The sequence below is a fragment of the Pteropus medius genome, unplaced genomic scaffold (genome assembly GCF_902729225.1).
Source record: "Pteropus medius unplaced genomic scaffold, Ma_sr-lr_union100, whole genome shotgun sequence".
In the NCBI taxonomy this organism is placed as follows: Eukaryota; Metazoa; Chordata; class Mammalia; order Chiroptera; family Pteropodidae; genus Pteropus; species Pteropus medius.
In genome coordinates, this window is record NW_024351729.1 from 7,479,596 (window position 1) to 7,500,940 (window position 21,345).

The 21,345-nt window shown below is 34.2% G+C and overlaps 1 protein-coding gene and 1 pseudogene across 2 annotated transcripts in view; both read left to right on the forward strand.

Moving 5' to 3' along the window:
* PLCL1 (phospholipase C like 1 (inactive)) overlaps window positions 1–21,345 on the forward strand; it is a 284,787-nt gene that overhangs the window by 218,853 nt on the left and 44,589 nt on the right. For both annotated transcript variants that reach the window (XM_039844344.1, XM_039844345.1), the window contains exons 2-3: window positions 4,994–7,468; window positions 9,759–9,962. In XM_039844344.1, the coding sequence (XP_039700278.1) occupies window positions 4,994–7,468; window positions 9,759–9,962 (2,679 nt within the window). The remainder of the gene's footprint in view (window positions 1–4,993; window positions 7,469–9,758; window positions 9,963–21,345) is intronic.
* On the forward strand, window positions 18,058–18,176 carry LOC120587892 (uncharacterized; annotated as a pseudogene).

The window sequence follows — 21,345 nt, forward strand, 5'->3', positions numbered from 1 at the left end:
TGTCTATAAGAACAGATATAATCCTTATGGTGAAAGTAAGGTTTATGTGCCTATTTTTATTTGTCTTTTAGTTATAATCTATTAAATTTTTATCTGAAGACTCTTTTTAAAAGAACTCTTTAGGAATAAGTCTCTCTCCCCTGCCCCGCCCCCGCCACTCTTACACTAAGAGAGAAAAGAGAATGTCACTTTGAGAAATCTTAATTTATGTAGCTGGATTTCTGCATCATGAAACAGAGATTCCTTCTAATCACAGTTTGACAATGGATGTTTTGATTGCTATTCTTTAGGGTTTTGTAAAATTATTCTGTTTTAACAAAAAATCATTTTATAACAGTTCACTTAAAAACAACTTGCCAAAAAATGAAAAGACTACATGACAATATAATTAGATATTTAAACATGCTCATCACTTCAGAGGTAGGGAAATGAGGTATGATATTTTCTTTCTCTTAGTTTTGTGCAGTGTTTCAGTATACTCTTTTGTGTGTGTGTGTGTTTGGTAAAATATACATAACATAACTTTTTTTATTTTAACCATTTTAAGTATACATTTTTGTGATGTTAGCTACATTCACATTTTTGGAGTGCTTCAGTATATTTTTTCTGAAATTGTTATATGAAATAATTCAGCATTTTCATGACTGAGACCCAGAGCTGTGCTTGCTTGCATTGAATAGCAGCAGAATTTTTCTGGGGTTTATCAGTGTGCTGTGAAAAAAAAATTATTTTATTAGTTGAGTTTTTGTTGAAGAACTTGCAACATATTCAATTATATAGGGCTTAAAAAGATCAAAGCGAGTGGTAACTTATGAAAATAAGTTTACTATTTTGGCTTATTTGAACATTTTTCCCCCAAATTTTAGCTTAATGAAGCAAGTTTAGGGAGCTGTAAAGCTTTTACTGTTGTATAGGAGTCTCATTTAACCATGATCGGTATCCTTTTCCTAACAGTGGATAAGCAACAATGTTGTAAAAAATAACAAAAAATTTTTAAAAATTAAAAAATAGCATTTGTACATTTTTTCTTAATATTTTGAAGTTATTTCTAAGATTAGAAATCAACTCTTACATCATTAATTAAATAGAAATTATGTTTATGATGTAAATATATTAGAAACAGTGCTGCTCATAGACAAATCAATGTCTTACATTGTTTTAATACAAGTAAAACTTTTGTTTACTGCTTTACTTGTTTATGAGATTCTTTTTGATTCTGATGATTAAATCTTTATCTGAAGTATTGATTAATTTAAGAAGACAGTAGGTACAAAATTTAAAGTATTATCTGGAGATGTTCAGAGACCACATAAACACACATTATTTTATTTGTTTTATTATTTAATTTGTTTAAGTGTGATCCCTTCTCGTGAAATGATAATTCAGAAACCTAAACATAGAATGTTAGGAAACAGAAGGATTGAACTCAGTGTCTGACTAATTCTTAAACCCTACTAGAATATGCGGCTAACCTTTAGTTTAGGGGTCAGAGGCATCACAAGATGCTGTTAATCTTAATAAATTTAAACTTTTTTTTTTATAAGTGGCTCTAAGAGAAATTTTAGGAGGAGTTGGCTCTTCAGTCTTTTCCCTTCACTATAGTGTGAGAAAGTTTAGCTTTGAGATAAACAGAAAGTCCTTATACTTTATAAAAATCTCCTGGATAGACCTAATGGTCATTGGAGTCAATTCAATCATGTAATGAGCTAAACGCTGACAAGGACACATCTGAACTGATAACAAACCTGGTTTCTCTTGGAAAGTGAGAAAATACCTGTCTTCTCAATATGTAGATAACTGCAATGGATTTGTTCTCATTTCATCATCAAATTTTTTTTGTATTTATCAACAAGGAAGATCTATAACCAACACATCAACCTTTTTCAGCTGGGGATATTTTCTGTCTATTTATCTGAATAGTCCTCCTTCTCCACCACCAATCACCCTCTTCTTGAGGGAAATAAAGATTTGAGGGTATAGGCCTTGGCAAAAGGCCATGGTGGTGAAGAAGCTCCGAAGGAGACTTGGAGTCACCCATCTTTCTTGTGCTGACAGTTTCCATCTCCCCCCTCCCACTGCCAACTTTGTAGAGCTAATGCGTAGTATGGCCATTGAAAGAACAGAAAGATCTAGAGAGTCCTGAAACATTTTTGGCATACTTTGAATATGAGTAATCTTGGCTCTAGTCAAGAGCAGACAATCTAATTATTTGTTCATATGTGCTATGATCGTTTCTTTGCTCATTTGGGGGCTTTGCAATAACTTTGGATTTTGTCCTTTGTGAGATGACAACCTATGATCATATCTACTCCACTGGTTCCAAGTTTTAAGGCATTTTGGAATAAGTTGTATAATCATAAAGGAATTTCAGGTCAAAGCAAGAAATATGCATCATGAGCAGGTGGATACTTTTGTAGGCTAGATATAAAACATCGATCTCTTGAAGTCTAAACTTGGTAGGAGAGAAAGCCTTTATGTAAGGAGATGTTACCATAAAGAAGAGAGACTTGTAAGAGAAATCTCTGACAGCAATAGTTTTGTTCTCATAAACAAACAATAGCTCAAGTCAAGAGTGGAACATTAGAATGTGAAGGTTGGTATAACAATGCATAATAACGCATAGGGTGCAGGAACTACATACATGCACTTACAGGAATACTAATTTCCCATTTAAAGTTTGTTAGAAACTATTAAAAGTTTTATAACTCTGTTGACAATAATCTTATTTGGAACATGATCCGCTTATATAAAAATAATTTTTAATGTGAAGGCTCTCATTAGCTCAAATGACTAGTCAAATGGTAGCTTTAAAAGCTGAGTCACAGTCTAATTTACCGTCACAATTAAGTTTCTCTTTTTATTTTACTTGCTAGATTAATCCCATCTCAGCAGTGCCATTAGGTGCCTGCCTTGATGGTGTGGAAAAATACACACAAACATCTGATATTTCTGAACATTTGGGTTGTGATGAATTTAAATGTGTTCTAACTGCATCTGTGTATAAACAGCTGAAGATTTATAGTTGTTTTTAACTTAAGGATGAAGAAATTGACCACTATGGTATAATTAAAAATAACAACTCTCTGGAAAAGCGAGAACTAAGTTTTTAAATGCCAAAGCACCAAGAGGCAGTATTCTGTAACCTAACTTGGGTAATTTATATCGTTGTCACCTGAAAATAGATATATATTTGAGTTAATGAATCATCCCACCAACATTCCATAACTAAAGCAAAATTTGTTTCCTTTTCATAGGCAAGGTTTTAGTCAATTGATTAATAAATCTTCCTGGCTTTTTCTGAATCATAGAATAGGGAGGCTCTTACAAGACCACAATTAAATGAGGCCTTGCAAAAGAGATTTTACCCAGTTTTAAAAGGATGCTGGTGAAGGAGACAGACCAGACTACTTTTGGCTATACTTTTCAGTGTTTAAAATAGTAATATCATGTGGCTGTAATGACTAAACATGTGAGGAAATGTTTCTCTTTCTTCAAAAAGAATAACCTTACGAGCACTCATAATTTACAAAGAATTTATGTGTATTTTCTCTTTTGAGTCTTACAATAACACTCTATTATATAGAAGGGTTATTAATTCCTATGTAAATGCAGGAATTAAGATTCAGAGAGGCTAAGTGACTTACTCAAGGTCATATGTCTAGTAAGTGGAATAATCACAATTTGAGACTAGTTATTTTTACCCTAAGGACAATGCCTTTCTTACTCTACTCTTTGCTGCCTCTTTGATATGCTTATAAAATTGGGTGCTGCACTTATGCATTAAGGTGCTTTTGGGAAATCTGTTCCTGGGAGAATTGGCGATGTGGTTGGGAACATCATTAACTTGAGTCTATAGTCTGAGCAGAGGAAAGTAAAAAGAAATAACCTATTTTAAGTGGCATTGGTTAGATGTTCAGTGTAAATGAATTGGGAGTGATAGACACAGTGGACAGTCCAGGGCTAAGACGAAATCCATCATCTTATGAATGTTCAGAGGACTGGACTTATAATTTAGAAAAGATAATAGGTGAGAAAGCCTACGTATGTCCAAGAAGGAAATACCCACAAGAAATAATTAACTTCCATAAGATACACTAATGTGAATGAATGGAATTTTACACCCCATTGGCACTGTTGTTTAGGGAAGGGTGAAATGGGCTGAAGAGACCAAGATTCTGAGACTAAGATCCAAGGACGCTTACAGACCTGGGTAAAAGGCAAGGTGCAAGTGTTCCCTGTGAAATCTTGTGGCAAAAGTCTTTGAAATTTAATTTACATTGGAAGTAACTTAAAAGTTAGAGGAACTAATCATATTTATGTTTGGTTCTAAGCTGTGGCTACTAAGAACATTATATTGAGATGCAGGTGTGAATTCTGATAATGTTCATTTAAATTGTTTACCTCGGTCTGAATATTTGCTCGAGAGTCATTTGCCTACTGTTAGCTTTCAGTCTGATTTTTAAGACACTTGTATTCTTCAAAATAGTTTGAGGAAAAAAATAATTTTTAGTTAAGCTATATTGCAAGCCCTTTGTGATATAAAATATGTTAAGGTTAAAAATCTTTCATTTGAACTAGTTTAAGTATAAAACTTAAACTTTTGCAAAGTATAAGTATGGAAAATTTTTTAAAAATCCAGCTTTGTTTCTTTCACGTATCTATATGGACTTAGCTAGGTTGTCAAAGTACCAACAGGTAGAGTTTCTTACAAACCTGCTTTAATAAACAAATAAGAGTGATTTGTCGTTAACTTAATGGCACTTGATTTTACCTCAAAGAATACACAGGCATTTGAAAGATAAGCATTTTTCCAGAACCTAATAATACCAATTTTCTCGGCAATTTCTCTTTTCTGAAACAGTAGAATAGTAAATTTTAGCCTCTGTCTAAATTATCATAATATCTGAATGGAGTCTAAGTAGTTCACAGAGTGTTACTGAATTTGTCTGTTTTCTGAAGAAAATTGATTCATTATTTTCAAATCATTTTACAGGATCCTTCAAACCAAAAATGTGGTGGAAGAAAGAAAACCGTGTCTTTCAGCAGCATGCCGTCGGAAAAGAAAATTAGCAGTGCGAGCGACTGCATCAGCTTCATGCAAGCTGGCTGTGAGCTGAAGAAAGTCCGGCCAAACTCTCGCATTTACAACCGTTTTTTTACTCTGGACACAGACCTTCAAGCCCTCCGCTGGGAACCTTCCAAGAAAGACCTTGATAAAGCTAAGCTTGATATTTCTGCCATAAAAGAGATCAGACTAGGGAAGAATACAGAAACATTTAGAAACAATGGCCTTGCTGACCAGATTTGTGAGGACTGTGCCTTTTCCATACTCCATGGGGAAAACTACGAGTCTTTAGACCTAGTTGCCAATTCAGCGGATGTTGCAAACATCTGGGTGTCAGGGTTACGGTACATGGTTTCTCGAAGTAAGCAACCCCTTGATTTTGAGGAGGGCAACCAGAACACACCAAGATTCATGTGGTTGAAAACAGTGTTTGAAGCGGCAGATGTTGATGGGAATGGAATTATGTTGGAAGACACTGCTGTGGAGTTAATAAAACAACTCAACCCTACCCTGAAGGAATCTAAGATCAGGTTAAAGTTTAAAGAAATCCAGAAGAGCAAAGAAAAGCTAACCACCCGTGTGACAGAAGAGGAATTTTGTGAAGCTTTTTGTGAACTTTGCACCAGGCCAGAAGTGTATTTCTTACTTGTACAGATATCTAAAAATAAAGAATATTTGGATGCCAATGATCTAATGCTATTTTTAGAAGCTGAGCAAGGAGTCACCCATATCACTGAGGATATGTGCTTAGACATTATTCGGAGATATGAACTTTCTGAAGAGGGACGTCAAAAAGGGTTTCTTGCAATTGATGGCTTTACCCAGTATTTATTGTCACCAGAATGTGACATTTTTGACCCTGAGCAAAAAAAGGTTGCCCAAGATATGACCCAGCCATTATCCCACTACTATATCAATGCCTCTCACAACACCTATCTCATAGAAGACCAATTCAGGGGGCCAGCTGATATTAATGGGTATGTTCGAGCTTTGAAAATGGGCTGTCGAAGCATTGAACTTGATGTAAGTGATGGTTCAGACAATGAACCAATCCTTTGTAATCGAAATAACATGACAACATACCTTTCTTTTCGAAGTGTCATAGAGGTGATAAATAAATTTGCGTTTGTGGCTTCCGAATACCCACTTGTTCTTTGCTTGGGGAATCACTGCTCCCTACCACAGCAGAAGGTAATGGTTCAACAGATGAAAAAGGTCTTTGGCAATAAACTCTATACTGAAGCACCTTTGCCATCAGAATCCTACCTCCCATCACCGGAAAAGTTAAAAAGAATGATCATTGTGAAAGGGAAGAAATTGCCTTCTGATTCAGATGTTTTAGAAGGAGAAGTAACAGACGAAGATGAAGAAGCTGAAATGTCTCGAAGGATGTCAGTAGATTACAATGGTGAGCAGAAACAAATCTGGCTGTGTAGGGAGCTTTCTGATTTGGTATCTATTTGTAAATCTGTTCAATACAGGGATTTTGAACTGTCCATGAAGAGTCAAAACTACTGGGAAATTTGTTCATTTAGTGAAACAGAGGCCAGCCGAATTGCAAATGAATACCCAGAGGATTTTGTAAATTATAATAAGAAGTTCTTATCAAGAATCTATCCAAGTGCCATGAGGATTGATTCCAGTAACTTGAATCCACAGGACTTTTGGAATTGTGGTTGTCAGATTGTGGCAATGAATTTTCAGACTCCGGGTCCAATGATGGACCTTCACACAGGCTGGTTTCTTCAAAATGGAGGATGTGGTTATGTTCTAAGGCCATCTATCATGCGGGATGAAGTTTCTTACTTCAGTGCAAATACAAAGGGCATCGTACCTGGAGTGTCTCCTCTAGCTCTTCATATCAAGATCATCAGTGGCCAGAATTTCCCAAAGCCCAAAGGAGCTTGTGCCAAAGGGGATGTCATAGATCCCTATGTTTGTATAGAGATACATGGAATACCAGCAGACTGTTCAGAACAAAGAACTAAAACTGTACAACAAAACAGTGATAATCCTATTTTTGATGAAACTTTTGAGTTTCAAGTCAACCTACCTGAGCTGGCCATGATCCGTTTTGTCGTTCTGGATGATGACTACATTGGGGATGAGTTTATAGGGCAATATACAATACCATTTGAGTGTTTGCAGCCTGGATATCGGCATGTGCCCCTGCGCTCTTTTGTGGGTGACATCATGGAACATGTAACCCTTTTTGTCCACATTGCAATAACTAATCGAAGTGGAGGAGGAAAGGCACAGAAGCGCAGCCTTTCAGTGAGAATGGGGAAGAAAGTTCGAGAATATACCATGCTCAGGAATATTGGTCTTAAAACCATAGATGACATCTTTAAAATAGCAGTTCATCCCTTACGAGAAGCCATAGATATGAGAGAAAATATGCAGGTAGGAAAAATCCCATACTCTCTCCCCTATCTCCACTTCTTCTGACCCTACTTTTACCAGAAAACATTGTGTTTTAGTAATGATCTGATTCCTCAAATAATTATAAGAAAAATGGTATAAACCCATATACCACTAAACTAAGTTCAGTTTTGCCTGCGATAAAGCAGATACATTTTGTTTCTAATTATAGATGCTCTTATATTTGGCATGAACTAAACCAGTTAATGGAGTATCAATGTAGCAAAATGCTGTATATCAATTAAATATCTCTAGTATTTAACCAAATTGGTATATGGGAATGTGTATATGAAACAATGTGAAAATAATAGAATATAAAATATTATATGTGTGTGATATATAAAATATGTATACAAACACATGCATAATAATTACAAGTATATATAAAATATATGCAGATATGAACATGGAAGGGAATTTAAGTTATATAAAACAATTATAATGCCTATTAGATTTTTCAGTTGTTTAAATGTACAACAATAATAACTTACTTCTCATGAGAGCAAACAAAACTAAACAAATAAAATTCAGCCTTTGAACTTGTTGAAAACTAGTATCCTCCTAGAAATGTGGTTTAACTGAAAGAACATACATTCTAGATTAAATTCTGACCCTGTGTGATCTTAAGCAAATGATTTCAGGTCTCTGATCATCAGTTTTCTTCACGTAAGGTAAGAAAAATGGTAATACATCATAGGATTATTATGAGAATTAAATGAGAATATATATAAATTGCCCAGTAGAAACTGCATGTAGAAATTCAATATCAGTTTCCTTCTGTTTATTGTTTACAAGCAGAGATGGCTGCAAACTCCTTTCTTCAATACTATTTAATATACTTATTCTAGGCTCTTGTTACTGAGAAGCAGTCAAACAATAAATACTAAATTTCTACAAAGTGCAGGGTGTTGGTCGGCAGAAGTGGCAGTGCTCCATGCTATGAGAGCAAAACAGGAGAGGAATATTTTTCAATGTACTTTATTTGCTCTTTGAGCTAACGTTTTTATGTAACCTTCACCAAAAAAATCTCTACTTTCAAGACATAGAACAAGCTAGTAGAGGAAGTTAATAAATAGCAAGTTGGGCTTTAAATCCAGAATTACCAACTACCAAAACCCATGGTCATTCATGGTTTTTAGTCATGTGACATGGAACCTCAAACTCATCACTTGATGAAAACTTTAGTTTTACATTATTTCACAGAGAAATTCTGGGTAGGCATAAAATAATTTTAAATAGCCAAAATGATAAATAATGTGTTATGTAAGTCACATACAAATACTTAGATTGTAAGTACTTAACTTGAGGTGGGTTGCCTTAGCCACTATTTAAAAATAGGCTCCAAATAGTAATATCTTTTACCTGACATAATTCTATAACTAATACAAATGCCTATATTAGATTAGATATGTCAATTTTATACCTAACTTTATGTATTAGAAGTAGAGTTTATGTATTTCTATATAATTCTTGAAATTTTTTTTGTGTATATTATGTATTTAAAATACATATTAAGGAGAGTTGGTTATAGATAAAGTTTTTTCAGGTAGTATTGATAATTTATATCTTCTCAACATAAAGTGTTTGGGTTAAGGATTATTTTCTAATCAGTAGAAAAATGAATACTATCATTGTCACTAAAGCAAGGCACATATTAGGTTAGGTACTGTTCACTGTTAATAAAATGTAAAATAATCATAATTCCTATTTCGAAGGAATTTTTTACAGCTTGTAACATGGACAGATGTTGCTCTCCATGAAATGTGTTTTCGTATGTATATCTCTCAGGTGCATTTCTGATTAGATGACAAAGAAATGTCACTGATGGTTAGTCAGATGGCAGGATGGCGATGAATAACAGCAGCTTGCTTTCTTATGGGGAAAAGCTCAAAGGAGAGATACTCCAAAGTAAAACCACTGGCATGTTTTTATGACCATCAAATAAGATATTTATGACCTCCAATGCTAATTTGTGCGACTAGTCCATTGCTCTGCTTTGAAAAGGACTGTATTAGCCTTGGGTCATAATCTGTTTTGCTTTGTGGCATATTTGTGGCAGTTGCTAAAAATTAAGAAAGATGAATTATCACAGTGAATTAGCTGTGTGTTATTTTTGTATCACATTTTTTTGTTGATTATAATCCAGTTTGCTTCCAATTACATATGTATTTAAGGGTATGCTTTTAATGAATTTACTTTTGTATAAACCTGGAAGTGCTGGGGTGATGTGTCATGTGGTCAGAAGTGTGATTCCATGTTTTCTTCCCCCCAGAATGCCATAGTGTCTATTAAGGAACTGTGTGGACTTCCTCCAATTGCCAGTCTGAAGCAGTGCCTGTTGACTCTGTCCTCTCGGCTCATCACCAGTGACAATACTCCCTCAGTCTCTCTTGTGATGAAAGACAACTTTCCTTATCTGGAGGCTCTGGGGGCAATTCCAGATGTGCAGAAAAAGATGCTGGCTGCTTATGATCTGGTAGGAAATTGTGATTCTCTATTTTTTATCTGAGTGTGTGGGAAATCACATGACAGGGGCTCTTTTGTGGAACTTTAATGAATAAAACAGAGTGATTGCCTTTGAAACCTGAATTGGGGGTGGCAGGCAGAGCCAGCCCACTCAGCTTCCTCTAAGCCCCAGTGGAGACTTCTGAGGCAATGCTTGGAACCCAGGTCTCCGCAGATTACAAGTGGAAAAGCTCTGCTTTAGCAAAGAATGAATTATCCTCTAAATGACTTTTGCCTACAATATAACCATTTTATTGCATACCCATAGGAAGTAAACTTAAGCCTCAGTGCTGTCTTCTGATGGTTGAGACAAACTATTTTTCAGCAATTTCTATTTCTAAGCTAATACCATTATCTAATTTTTCTGAATATATAATGAATTGATGTAACAATTAAATTTAAGGATAACTATATTTTTACATTTTTATATTCCATACAGTCTGTTGGGAAAATTTGTAACATGGATGCCAGATGAAGGATTCATATCCTTGAAATAGAAAGAGTACCTAAAAATCAATAAGAAAAAAATGAGGAAAAAAATCTTACATTAGTCAGAATTAAATTCGGCTTCATGAAACTAAAAATGCAAACCAATCATGGCTTAAAAGTACAAAGTTTTATTCTCTCACATAAAAATCTTGAGACCAGCCACCCAGGGTGGCACTTTTGCAAATTTCTTAGGACTCTAGGCTCCCTCTAGCTTTCTGCTCAACTATCCCTAGACCATCCTCATGGACCAAAATGGCTGCTGAAGTTCCAATTATAACATCTGTATTCCAACCAACAGGAATGATGAAGAAAAAGAAGACATATCTTCTTCCTTTAAGGACATTTCTCTGAAATAGTGTAGACCACTTTTGCTTGTATTTCATCAGCCTGAAGTGACATATAGACACACTTAGATGCAAAGGAGGATAGAAAATGTCTTTATTTCTAAATGTTTAACTGTAAGTCATCTCTTTTGTTACTAAGAAAGAGGGGAAGAACGGATATTCAGAGATAACAAATAGTTTTTGTTTCGAGGTGAACAAGCAATTCATGTGTCTCCTTCCCCTAATAAAACAATAGAAATGTAAAAACATATTTAACCTTAAAATAAGTTTTTAATTAAAGATATTAAAGAAATGTAGAGATATACTTGCTATCTTCATCAGATTGGCATTATTTTTCTTTTTACAGACAGTTCCTCTGCTAAAGAATTTAAGAAAATCAATACACCCATCCATCTACCTCTAGTGGGAAAATAAATTGTCATAATTTGGGGGGAGAAAATTTGGCAATGGAATTTAAAACGTTTATTCCATTTGATCTATATATTTCTTTTCAGGGATTTATTCTAAGCCAATAAGTATATATATAAAAATTTATATTTAATAATGTCAGCATAGAGGGATTAGTTAAATAAAATATAGTAAACTATATTATGGACTTCTTTGAAATCATTAAAATCATGTGTTAAAAAATATACAATGTTGTGGAGAACTCGTACCATGTTTTATGAAAAAGTCTGTTTCCAAAAATATACTCTATAGGATTTAAATTGTATTTATATGTATACACATGTAAAATTCCAGCAGCATATTAATAGTAATTATTTTTAAATAAGGGGAGTGAACTTTATTTTTTATGTATGCTTTTCTATATTTTTTCTGTATTTCCCAAACTCTTTACAATGAAACCAACTAATTTTCATAGTTGAATAACAATAAATGTTAAGGAAGAAAAGAATACAATTTTATCATTAAAAAAACAACTAGAGGAAAGACATTTGCAATAAACATCTTACAACTGAAAAAGGAAAAAACCCCACAGAGTGTATTCTGCTTATAAATGATCATACCTCTTATAAACTGTACTTCATGGTTGCCAGGGGAAAAGTTTGCTTATTACCTGTATCTCATTTTTCATGAAATCAATTTTTCATCACAAAAGTAGGGACTGAAAGCTATTCAGTGAATAGGTATAATTGCCATCTAAGAGGTGAAATTAGGGTACTAGTTGCCATAGAGACAGACAGTAGAAATCACTTATTCCTACAATCCCTTTTTAAGCAAAGAAAGAAAAATTATTCACTGAGAGGGAAGGCTGGTCCCCTGGAGCTGACCTATAATAAGCAGAAAAGCACCTGGACGGTGGTTGGCTATTTTCCATTTCACATCCCCAAGTGTCCAATGGTGTTTTGTTTTTCGGTTTTATCTGCTAGAGCCAAACATGAACATTAGCCTTTTCTCATTTGTATTTTGAAAATGAAATTTGAAATTGCAGGCATAGCATGGTTTTCCAAAGCTTAAAGTAAAAGGCTATAGTCGAAAGCAGAAATCCTTGTAGTGATGTCCTCACTTATAGTTCCCTATGGCAATGATTTTTCATTTTGGTAGGGAATTGAGTGTAAAAATCCTTGTACCGAATGATAACTTTGGCAGACTGTGGATGATCAAAAATACTATTGGCATCTCTGTTGATTATTTCTCTTAGTGGGGTGCATTTGGCAGGGACAGATACATGTCATGATGATCTTCGCCTTGAACATAAAAATGCTGTTTTTACTTTCTAAGATTTGCATTGTATTGATTGGCATCTTTTTTTTGATTGGCATATTTAGTACTCTTGGTGTATTAGTGTTAGTATTCATTTTAAACATGTCTCTTAAAATACTATATAGATCCCGGGTGATCATTTATAAATATAAATCAATTATGTCACTTTCCTGCTTAAAATCCTCCAGTGGCTTCCTCTTAAAATAAAATTGAAACTACTTACTGTGGCATGTGGGGCCATCTGTGATCTGGCCTTGCCTACCTATCTCACCTGCCTCTCCCAGGCTCACCTTCATACTCTCTCTTTGGCTCACTCCCCAGAGTTAAATGGTCTTTTTTTCTTTAATCAGACCATGCTCGTTCCCATTTCCAGGCCATTTTACTTGCGGTTCCCTCTGCCTAGAATATTCTCTTGCACGGACAGTTGCTTCTTATCTCAATTAATAGCTCAGATGTCATATCCTCAGAGATGCCTTCTCTAACCACTGATCCCCATCCATCACTTTATCATATAACCCTGTTTGACTTCCATTATTCTACTTAGCAGTATTGAAAAATATTTTTCTTGACTTTTTGTTTAATTTCTGTCCTTTAGCTCTCAATTTGAGTGTATAATTCTATGATGGCAGAGACCCTGTATGTCTTGGTTACTACTTTTAACTCTAGCACCTAAAACAGTACTGGCATGTAGTCTGTTAACAATTAATGTTAGTTGAATAAAAAGTAAATAGTAGCATTTATTGTTGGTGAATATAGTGTAGTACTCTTGCTATAACTGAATATGTTTTATGGTAAATCTTTAAATCCCCTCTGTTTTACCTCTATGACACTACCCTAGCTAAATTATTTCATCGTATTCACACTGTTAAAAACCTATAGATGAAGGCAAAACTATAAAGACAGTACAAAGGTCAGTAGTTGCAAAGGGCTGAGAGAGGTAGGGTGAGAGAGGAAGGGATAAATAAATGGAGCACAGGAGGTTTTTAGGGCAGTGAAACTACTCTACATGATTTTGTAGTATTGGTACATTTCATTATGCATTTGTAAAAACCCATAGGTTGTGCAACACAAAGAGTGGACCTAATGTAACCTATGGACTTTAGCTAATAATAATGTATCAATATTTGCTTATGAATTGTAGTAAATGTATCATACTAATGCAAAATGATAATAGAGAAAATGAGGTAGAGTGGGGTGAGAGGGTATATGTAAACTCTCTGTTCTTTCTGCTAAATTTTTATGTAAACCTGAAACTTTTTATAAAAATAAAATCTAAGAAGCCCCTATACCCTAGTAATAAAAACTTATTTGGATGACTAAAGAAGAAGACAAATCCAGTGTTTATTGCCTGGTGGTGGTGGTAGTAGTAGTAGGGTAGGAGGCAGGTATTCCAAAATAAACAGCTTGTGTGTTCAGCTTAGACTCAAGTTGCTTAAATGTTTGGATTTCCCCCAAATGATAATGAACTGTATAGATGCTATCCAAAAGGAAAAGTTGTAACCACTAAAAAAAATTACAGAATATAATTAGAATTAAAAAAAAAAAAACAAACCTAAAATCATTTCTGAACAGATGCATATTAGAAGAAATGCATCAGGAAACCAGGTAACCTACATTTATTGAAAGTCAACCTCAGTGCATCAAACTATATTACTTATTAAGAAGAAATAAATGAAAATATTCTAGAAATCATGGATCCTGAGTTCATCTGCATGGATTTTTTTTTTCCTTCTAAATTTAGCTCTTCCCTAATGACCTGAGTTGGACCTATTCCTTACCAAACTTCTGGCTAATTTAAGATTTAGAAATATTTCCTCTTGACAGTTTTAAAAGTAATTCGGTGTTAAAAGTCATTTAAATATTAATATTGCAATTATAATTCTATTGTAGCATCTATGCTGACATCAAGTAATCAAAAACCAAGTCTATCCATAGTGGTAGGCTTATTTACATGGCATAATTCAGAAGATACCTCCCCACCCCCATTCTATGTCTTATTTAAAACACATGTTTTCTATCTGCTCACTGGTGTTTCAAATTTAAAAGTTACAATCAATTCTTTCGGGTTAAGACTTTTTATCTCTTAAAATGCAAAAATGTCTCCATGAGTAATAACACGTTGGGTTATCAGTAATTTGTACTTTTGAATAATTTAACAGCTTCTGTCCTACAAGTAGGTTTTTACTTAGGAAAAGGAAGAGATCCTAACCTGGGTCCTAGAGGGACCTAGAAGAGGTCCTACCTGGGTAAGGTGAGGGATTAATTGCTCCAATAACTGCACTTTTTCTTGAGAGCAGCCCTATCTACAGTCTCCCATAACACACTGAATAGGGATGTAGCTATGTAAATGCCTAGCTGATATTTAGGGCAACAGAAGCAGAGGTGACTTTCCTGATATAAAACGCATGTCACAGAGGTGGGAAATGACAGCTTCTCAAAAGCACAAAAGGAAACTGGGAACATTATTAATCAATAACTCAAGGAAGTAGAACAGGTGGAATTGATGCCTCTTTGCCAGGCCGAAGACTCACAGACGAGAGCTATTGACTACTGCAGACTGCTTGCCACTGAGCCATTTTGGTGGTTCTGTGGTCATCATCAGAACTGTCCCAAGAACTTAATTTAAAATTAGAATGTCATAAATAAGTAACTTGTCACTTTATCGCACCGTGATTTTTTTTTTTTTTTTTTGGTTCAGGTTTCTGAAAGAGCAAGTGTCACTTCCCCACTCTTGATTTTCACTTTCTCTAAGAAAATATCCCCCCTGAAGTAATTAACATATAATCATAGAGTCACTATTAAGACTTTGAAGGTTGTTAATGTAGTATAATTATGTTTTGAAAGTAAAGGTAATTTTTTATGATGTGAGGTGGGTTTTTTTGTTGCTGTTTAGGATTAATCTTATTCTTGGGGTTGTTAAAAATAAAAATTGGTTACTGAAAGAGTTGCCTAGTGTGAGAGACAGGAATGGAGATAATAATTCTAAAAACGTTTATTGAGCCCCTCCCATGTGGAAGCCACTGTGTTAAATGCAGTGGCAGGTACAGCATGCCCTGTGTTCCAACTGCTTACAGGCAGGACAGGTGTCCTTGTAAAGTCTGTTCCAGGCCTATGAGTCTATGATTGGTGACCTGCTTATGTAACTCATTATTTAACATGAGGTTGTAATGATGGGTGATTACATTGGAAAATACTTCGCAGTTTCAGTAAGACACTTTGAATAGGTTTCTTTGAATAGGTTTGACTTTTTTCTTTCTACAATAGTATTTTTATGCATGTAGATTGAAAATATTCAATCTACCATTTTAAAAATAATATTTAAAAAATTCATCTCTAGCCCCAGCCCTACAATTTTTATTTTATTTTTTTATTATTTTTTTGAATTTTATTTTATTAGTTTCAAGCATACAGTACATTGTTTAGACATTTATATAGTTTATAAAATGATCCCTCTATTTGCTCTTTAGCCCTACAATTTTACTCTAGTCACATTTCTACATTTGATTATAGGACATCACTTAAGTGTCTCAAAAACAAACAACAAGTCAAAAACTGGGTCAACCTTTTTATTTCCTCAGCGCTCATTCACTCTTTTCTGTCCACAGCAAAAGATACCACCATGCCAATGGTCTTCAAATTATTTTCAAATGCTGACTCTCTTTATATTAACTACAATAAGGCCTTTTAATTTACAATTCAATATCAATGAGATCTATTGCTTCTTTCCTCGTGGCATTACTCTTATGTATCTATTTCCTTACATTGACTTAGCCAAGGTTCTAACTAGGGTCCCTTCTCGTCTTGCTTGAATTTTTCAATAGGCTGATATCCTCCATCTAGTCTCTACCTTTCTCTAAAGCAACAATTGCAGTAATCATCCTCAAATCATAGTTCTGATTTTTAACTTGACTTGCACTTCCTTCACCTATCCATGCTGCCTGTTTTGCCAATCGTGTTTCTCATTACCTTCTGTTTGAACCCTCGCCTTCAGTCAAACTGATGTATTTGCCACATCTTTTTCATTCTCCAATTTTTTTTATTTCCATCCTGCACCACCTAGAATGCCTTCCTAGACTTAATTTCTCTCCATCAACATCCAGCCCTTTGTCCTAACCTTTAGCAAAACTGAACTTATTAAGAAAAGATTCACTCATTGACTTTATTCATGACATTCAATATGTACCATATATAAAGAACTTTGCGGATTCTATGCAATGCAGAGATGAATAAACAGAGAGAGGTATCAGCACAAATAATCATAAAGTAATGTGTGATAGCTCTTTGACTTGAGAAAAATATAAGTAAAAATGAGATGAGAACATGCATATTTACCACTTGTAAAACAACAGTCTCTTTTGACGTCATTTTGTGTATATCTTTAAGCTTTTGATTAGTCAATTCAACAGACACATTTTGAACACCTGTTACTGTTTAGGGTGCTGAGGGAAAGAAATGATATGAAACAAAATTTCTATCCTTTAAGAATGGGAATCCTGATGGGGAGCAGGACTTACACTCAAAAATAGGGAAGGAGCAAAGACACACATTGTCTAGAGAGTGAATCACATGATATTTTATGCCCTGAGCTTGATGGGGTCCAAGGACCTTGAGTCTTATGATGGACATTTCACAGTGATTTGTAATGCATGTCCTACCTCCCATTCCTACCCCGATAGCAGAATTGTAGTTGCAAATAATTTTGAATGAAAAATATCATCTAACATTTATATAACTTTTTCTTTTGATAGCTGAATTTTCACTGATCTGATGTTCTACTTACTTTTCATGCATAGTCAGGAAGTATTTGCCTAACATATTGGGTCCTTTTAAGTGTTTTAAATTAATGTGAAAACTTTTGGGTTGTTAGTGTTTTGAATAAAGCATTCAGAGGTGGAATAGTTACAGGGGACTTCACCTATAAAAAATAAGCCCAAAGCATTTTCTAAAGGTGACCTCTATGCTGACTTATTTAATACTAACATAAAAGTTAAAACTTTACTATGGTAAGAGCAACAGATTTTCTGAATATTAAAAAGAAATTGAAACATTCTAGAGTGAGTCAAGGGTTATTTTATCTTTCACTAAGTCAGTTGGGGTGTGATTTGGAGAGCAATTGATTATGTTAGCATGACTGAGAATTTAGCAAAAAGAGCTAATTGCTATCTTTAATCATGCTTGCAATGAAATCGATATATTGGCAGGTATCCCAATTAAGCCAAACATATTGAGTTGGATTAAATACATACTCTTCTGTCAGTGTTATTACCAAGTTGTATTGAGCCTCAGGATGGAAAAAAGTTGTAGGTATATCTACAGTCCCAGTGTAGTTTTGCTTTTTGAAAGCAATTGAAATTAAATAAGTCAAAGATACTTTCTTTCTATCTCTCGCTCTCATTGTAAAGTTTGTGTGGAACTTTATATGAGTTTGCATTTCAAAAAGTATGTTGGCTTGTGTAGTAATGAAACCTAGAAAAAGAACAGCCTGTTGGCACATGCCCATGTGGAGTCAGGTTTTTAAAACAAGTTGTTGTCTATGGCCATGCCACCCTGAACATGCCCGATCTCATCTGATCTCAGAAACTAAGTAGGGTCGGGCCTGGTTAGTACTTGGATGGAAGACCACCTAAGAATACCAGGTGCTATCGACATAAAATATATACATACATACATACATACTATCGACATAAAATATATACATACATACATACTATACATACATACATACATACAAGTTGTTATGCAGTTTGTGCATTGAGACTTCCTTCATTTGTTGGCGTGGTAATGTCTTCTGATGCATTTTCTGTATAAGGGGAGAACTGTTAGCATCCTGAAGGTTGACAATATATTCATGTGATATGAGGGTCCCAAAGTCTCTGGATATCAGAGAAACATCACTAAGCAAGTGTTTCAGGCTGGCTTCTTTGTGGAATGTTGTTGCCGTATCTTCAAAGTTCACTTTACATTCCTGAATACTCGGGTTCTTACAGTACTCTTAGTTAAAGGCAGTATGAGGTAGTCAAACTGGCCTGAAAATTCTGGAGAAGTGTCATGAAGGTTAGTCATCCGGTAATTTTATGAATGAACTAACTTTTAAATAGCTGGATAAAAACAAACATTTACAATGGTTACTCACTATATAGCCTACAACTGTTTGAGAAACAGAACAACTGGAGAAAAAAATGTAAAATGAAAGCAGCTCACTGAAGCCGCTCCTGTCACTATCATGTATGTGAAGACAAACATCCTTTAGCCTGCCCTGTGCGAGTTCTCTTGTCCTGCACCATTATAAACAAGGCTTGGAAATGTGACTCAGAGGTAGTCCCAGGACAGAGAATATTTTATCAATTGCTTGCAAATGTTCTGACCTTATATGTGTTCCCATTTCACTGAAAATTAACAGTCTTAATAGTATTGACTTTGCTTAAAAAACAAGAGATATCCACCTATTAGCATTGCTTTTATATGACTTAAAATTTAAGAAATTAAAAATAAAAGAAAATTTTCTTCATTCTGGTTAGCAAAAATATATGTAACAGCAATCAGATTTTCAAATGTGCCAAGTTTAATAAAATTCATTTTATTTTAAACAATCTGGACAAACTAGCCGCAACAGAATGAAAAACTAAAACCCAGTGTTTTGATTAGAAGGAAGGTAAGAGATAGATCAATAATTTCACTTTTTTTTAAGGGGAGAAAATAATATAGGTCTAGAGTCAATTGGTTTTTTATTGACTGGCATATTAAGTGTTTGACTTTCCAAATCTGATAACTCTAAAAAGCAGTGGACACAAATAAGTTCATTTCTTTCCAGGTTTCATAAGAAAAAAATCTATGTTGGTTGATACATTTTGAAAATTAGACTTGGAGGAAGAAGCACTCATGGTAAAAAATGTATTTTCATGATTCTTTACTTGATGAATTAATTCTACTTTATTAAATGTTTATCATCATCTTGCAATAATATCACTATCACAGACCAACTTAATAGCTTAGGTCTGCTCCTCAAGAATGCCTGGGTTCTAGACTATTTTACTAACTAGCTGGGTGGCTTCAGGCAAGTCAATTTGGGGCTCAGTTTTTTCATCTATAAAATGGGATTGTCGATGATAGATGGTCCTTGAGGTGACTTCTAAATACCAAGTTCTATGGTTCTAAAAGTTTAGATATAATTCAGAAGAAAATTGGAATCCATGCAAGGTTTATGAGTCATGATGTGATAGAAGCTTGTCTTTTCAGTACCATTAAATAGTTACATTGACTCTGCAATGATCTAAGGCAATTAGTTAAATTTCCTGTTGAAAAGAGCTGAAAGGACAATTTTTTCACACAGGTTGAACAATTAATTGTCTGAATAAAAATGTTATTGTCCCCTTCTGTAAGTTTTCATTTTAAATAAATGATTTTCATCTTAACTGACAACTTCGCATACCCCTGTTGAGGACATATCTAATGCATAAAGTAATGCCACCATTTATCTAAGTAAGTCCTCTATTCATTTAGGTACAAAGCTGTGGCAAGGAAGTAAGATCTACTGGCAGATATTCATGTGACAGAACCAAAGAAGCTTTTTGTATTACTACAACAGGCAAGGCAAATGGAAACTTATTTACATATCTGAGACATCAGATATGTAAATCGGGCTATTGCCAGTTTCTATTGAGTCTACTCGGTCTTGACTAGCTAGGTGTCCTGACTACCCAGCTGAGGGGTTATCTGAGGACATGCTTCTCACCTTATCACCTTGGCTTTTACACTTTATATTTCATTTCCGTCAGGATCTGTAGAAACCTAGAAAGGAGATGAAATTCAAATCAATCATTTTCCTTCTTAACAATTTAGGTAAATTACTTAGCTGGGGAAAAAGTTGAAATTATTCATTTAAATGTGATTTGGAATTGTTGCTACATTTCAGCCATCCACCTTATTTGTCTTCTTTACAAATATTAATAATTGAAACTTCACTACAGAAAATAGAATAAAATTATTTTTCTATATACACTAAAGGTATTATCACAGAGATGATCAAGTGCTCTTATAAGAAAAGTTCATATGAACAACAATTTTAAATTCTGAGAATATTAATGAAAGGTATTTTAGTGTCAAAGTTTGTGACTTTTATTACTAAAGGATTACAGGTTATTCTGTAAGAAATCTCAAAGGGATGCTCTTCTATGTGGAAAGTTAAATCACATTTGACTATCTTTTTAAGAAGTAATCTGTTAGACATTGGAAAAAACAAACTTCTTAGACTATGAGTTTAACAAATATTTACTTGGGGCTTTTGAAAAGAGCCAGAATCATAGCATTTGTTGTATGTTTTGGTCCTGACTTTATTTTACCTCAAATAAGTAAGAAAGTTTTAAAATTTATTTTATTGTCTGATATTATTATATTTTCTATGAGGCTCATTCTGTTAAAAGCTTTACATTTATTTTTCAGTTTTAATTTGAAAGAGAATTAAGAAGCATGTAAGATTACAGAAAAATCGAGAAGCCTAGGGAAAGAAAAAGACTAAAGGCAAAAAGGGAGATTAGAATTCAAAAATGACAATTATAGGTTTGAAAAGTGATCAATAAATGAAATAAATGCATACATGCATGAGGAATAAATGTATAGAAGAAATAAGTATCACAAAGTAAAATAGAAAATAGGTGATTATATAAATGAATAGATGAATCTGAGAATATAAAGGTGAATAAGATTGGGTCCCTACCCTACTAGAATTACAATTTTTCTGAGGGGGTAAGGGTAGGAGATAATATAGGTAAACGATTGTTTGTAATTTAAGATAGAACATTTTTTAAAATTGTGGACAAA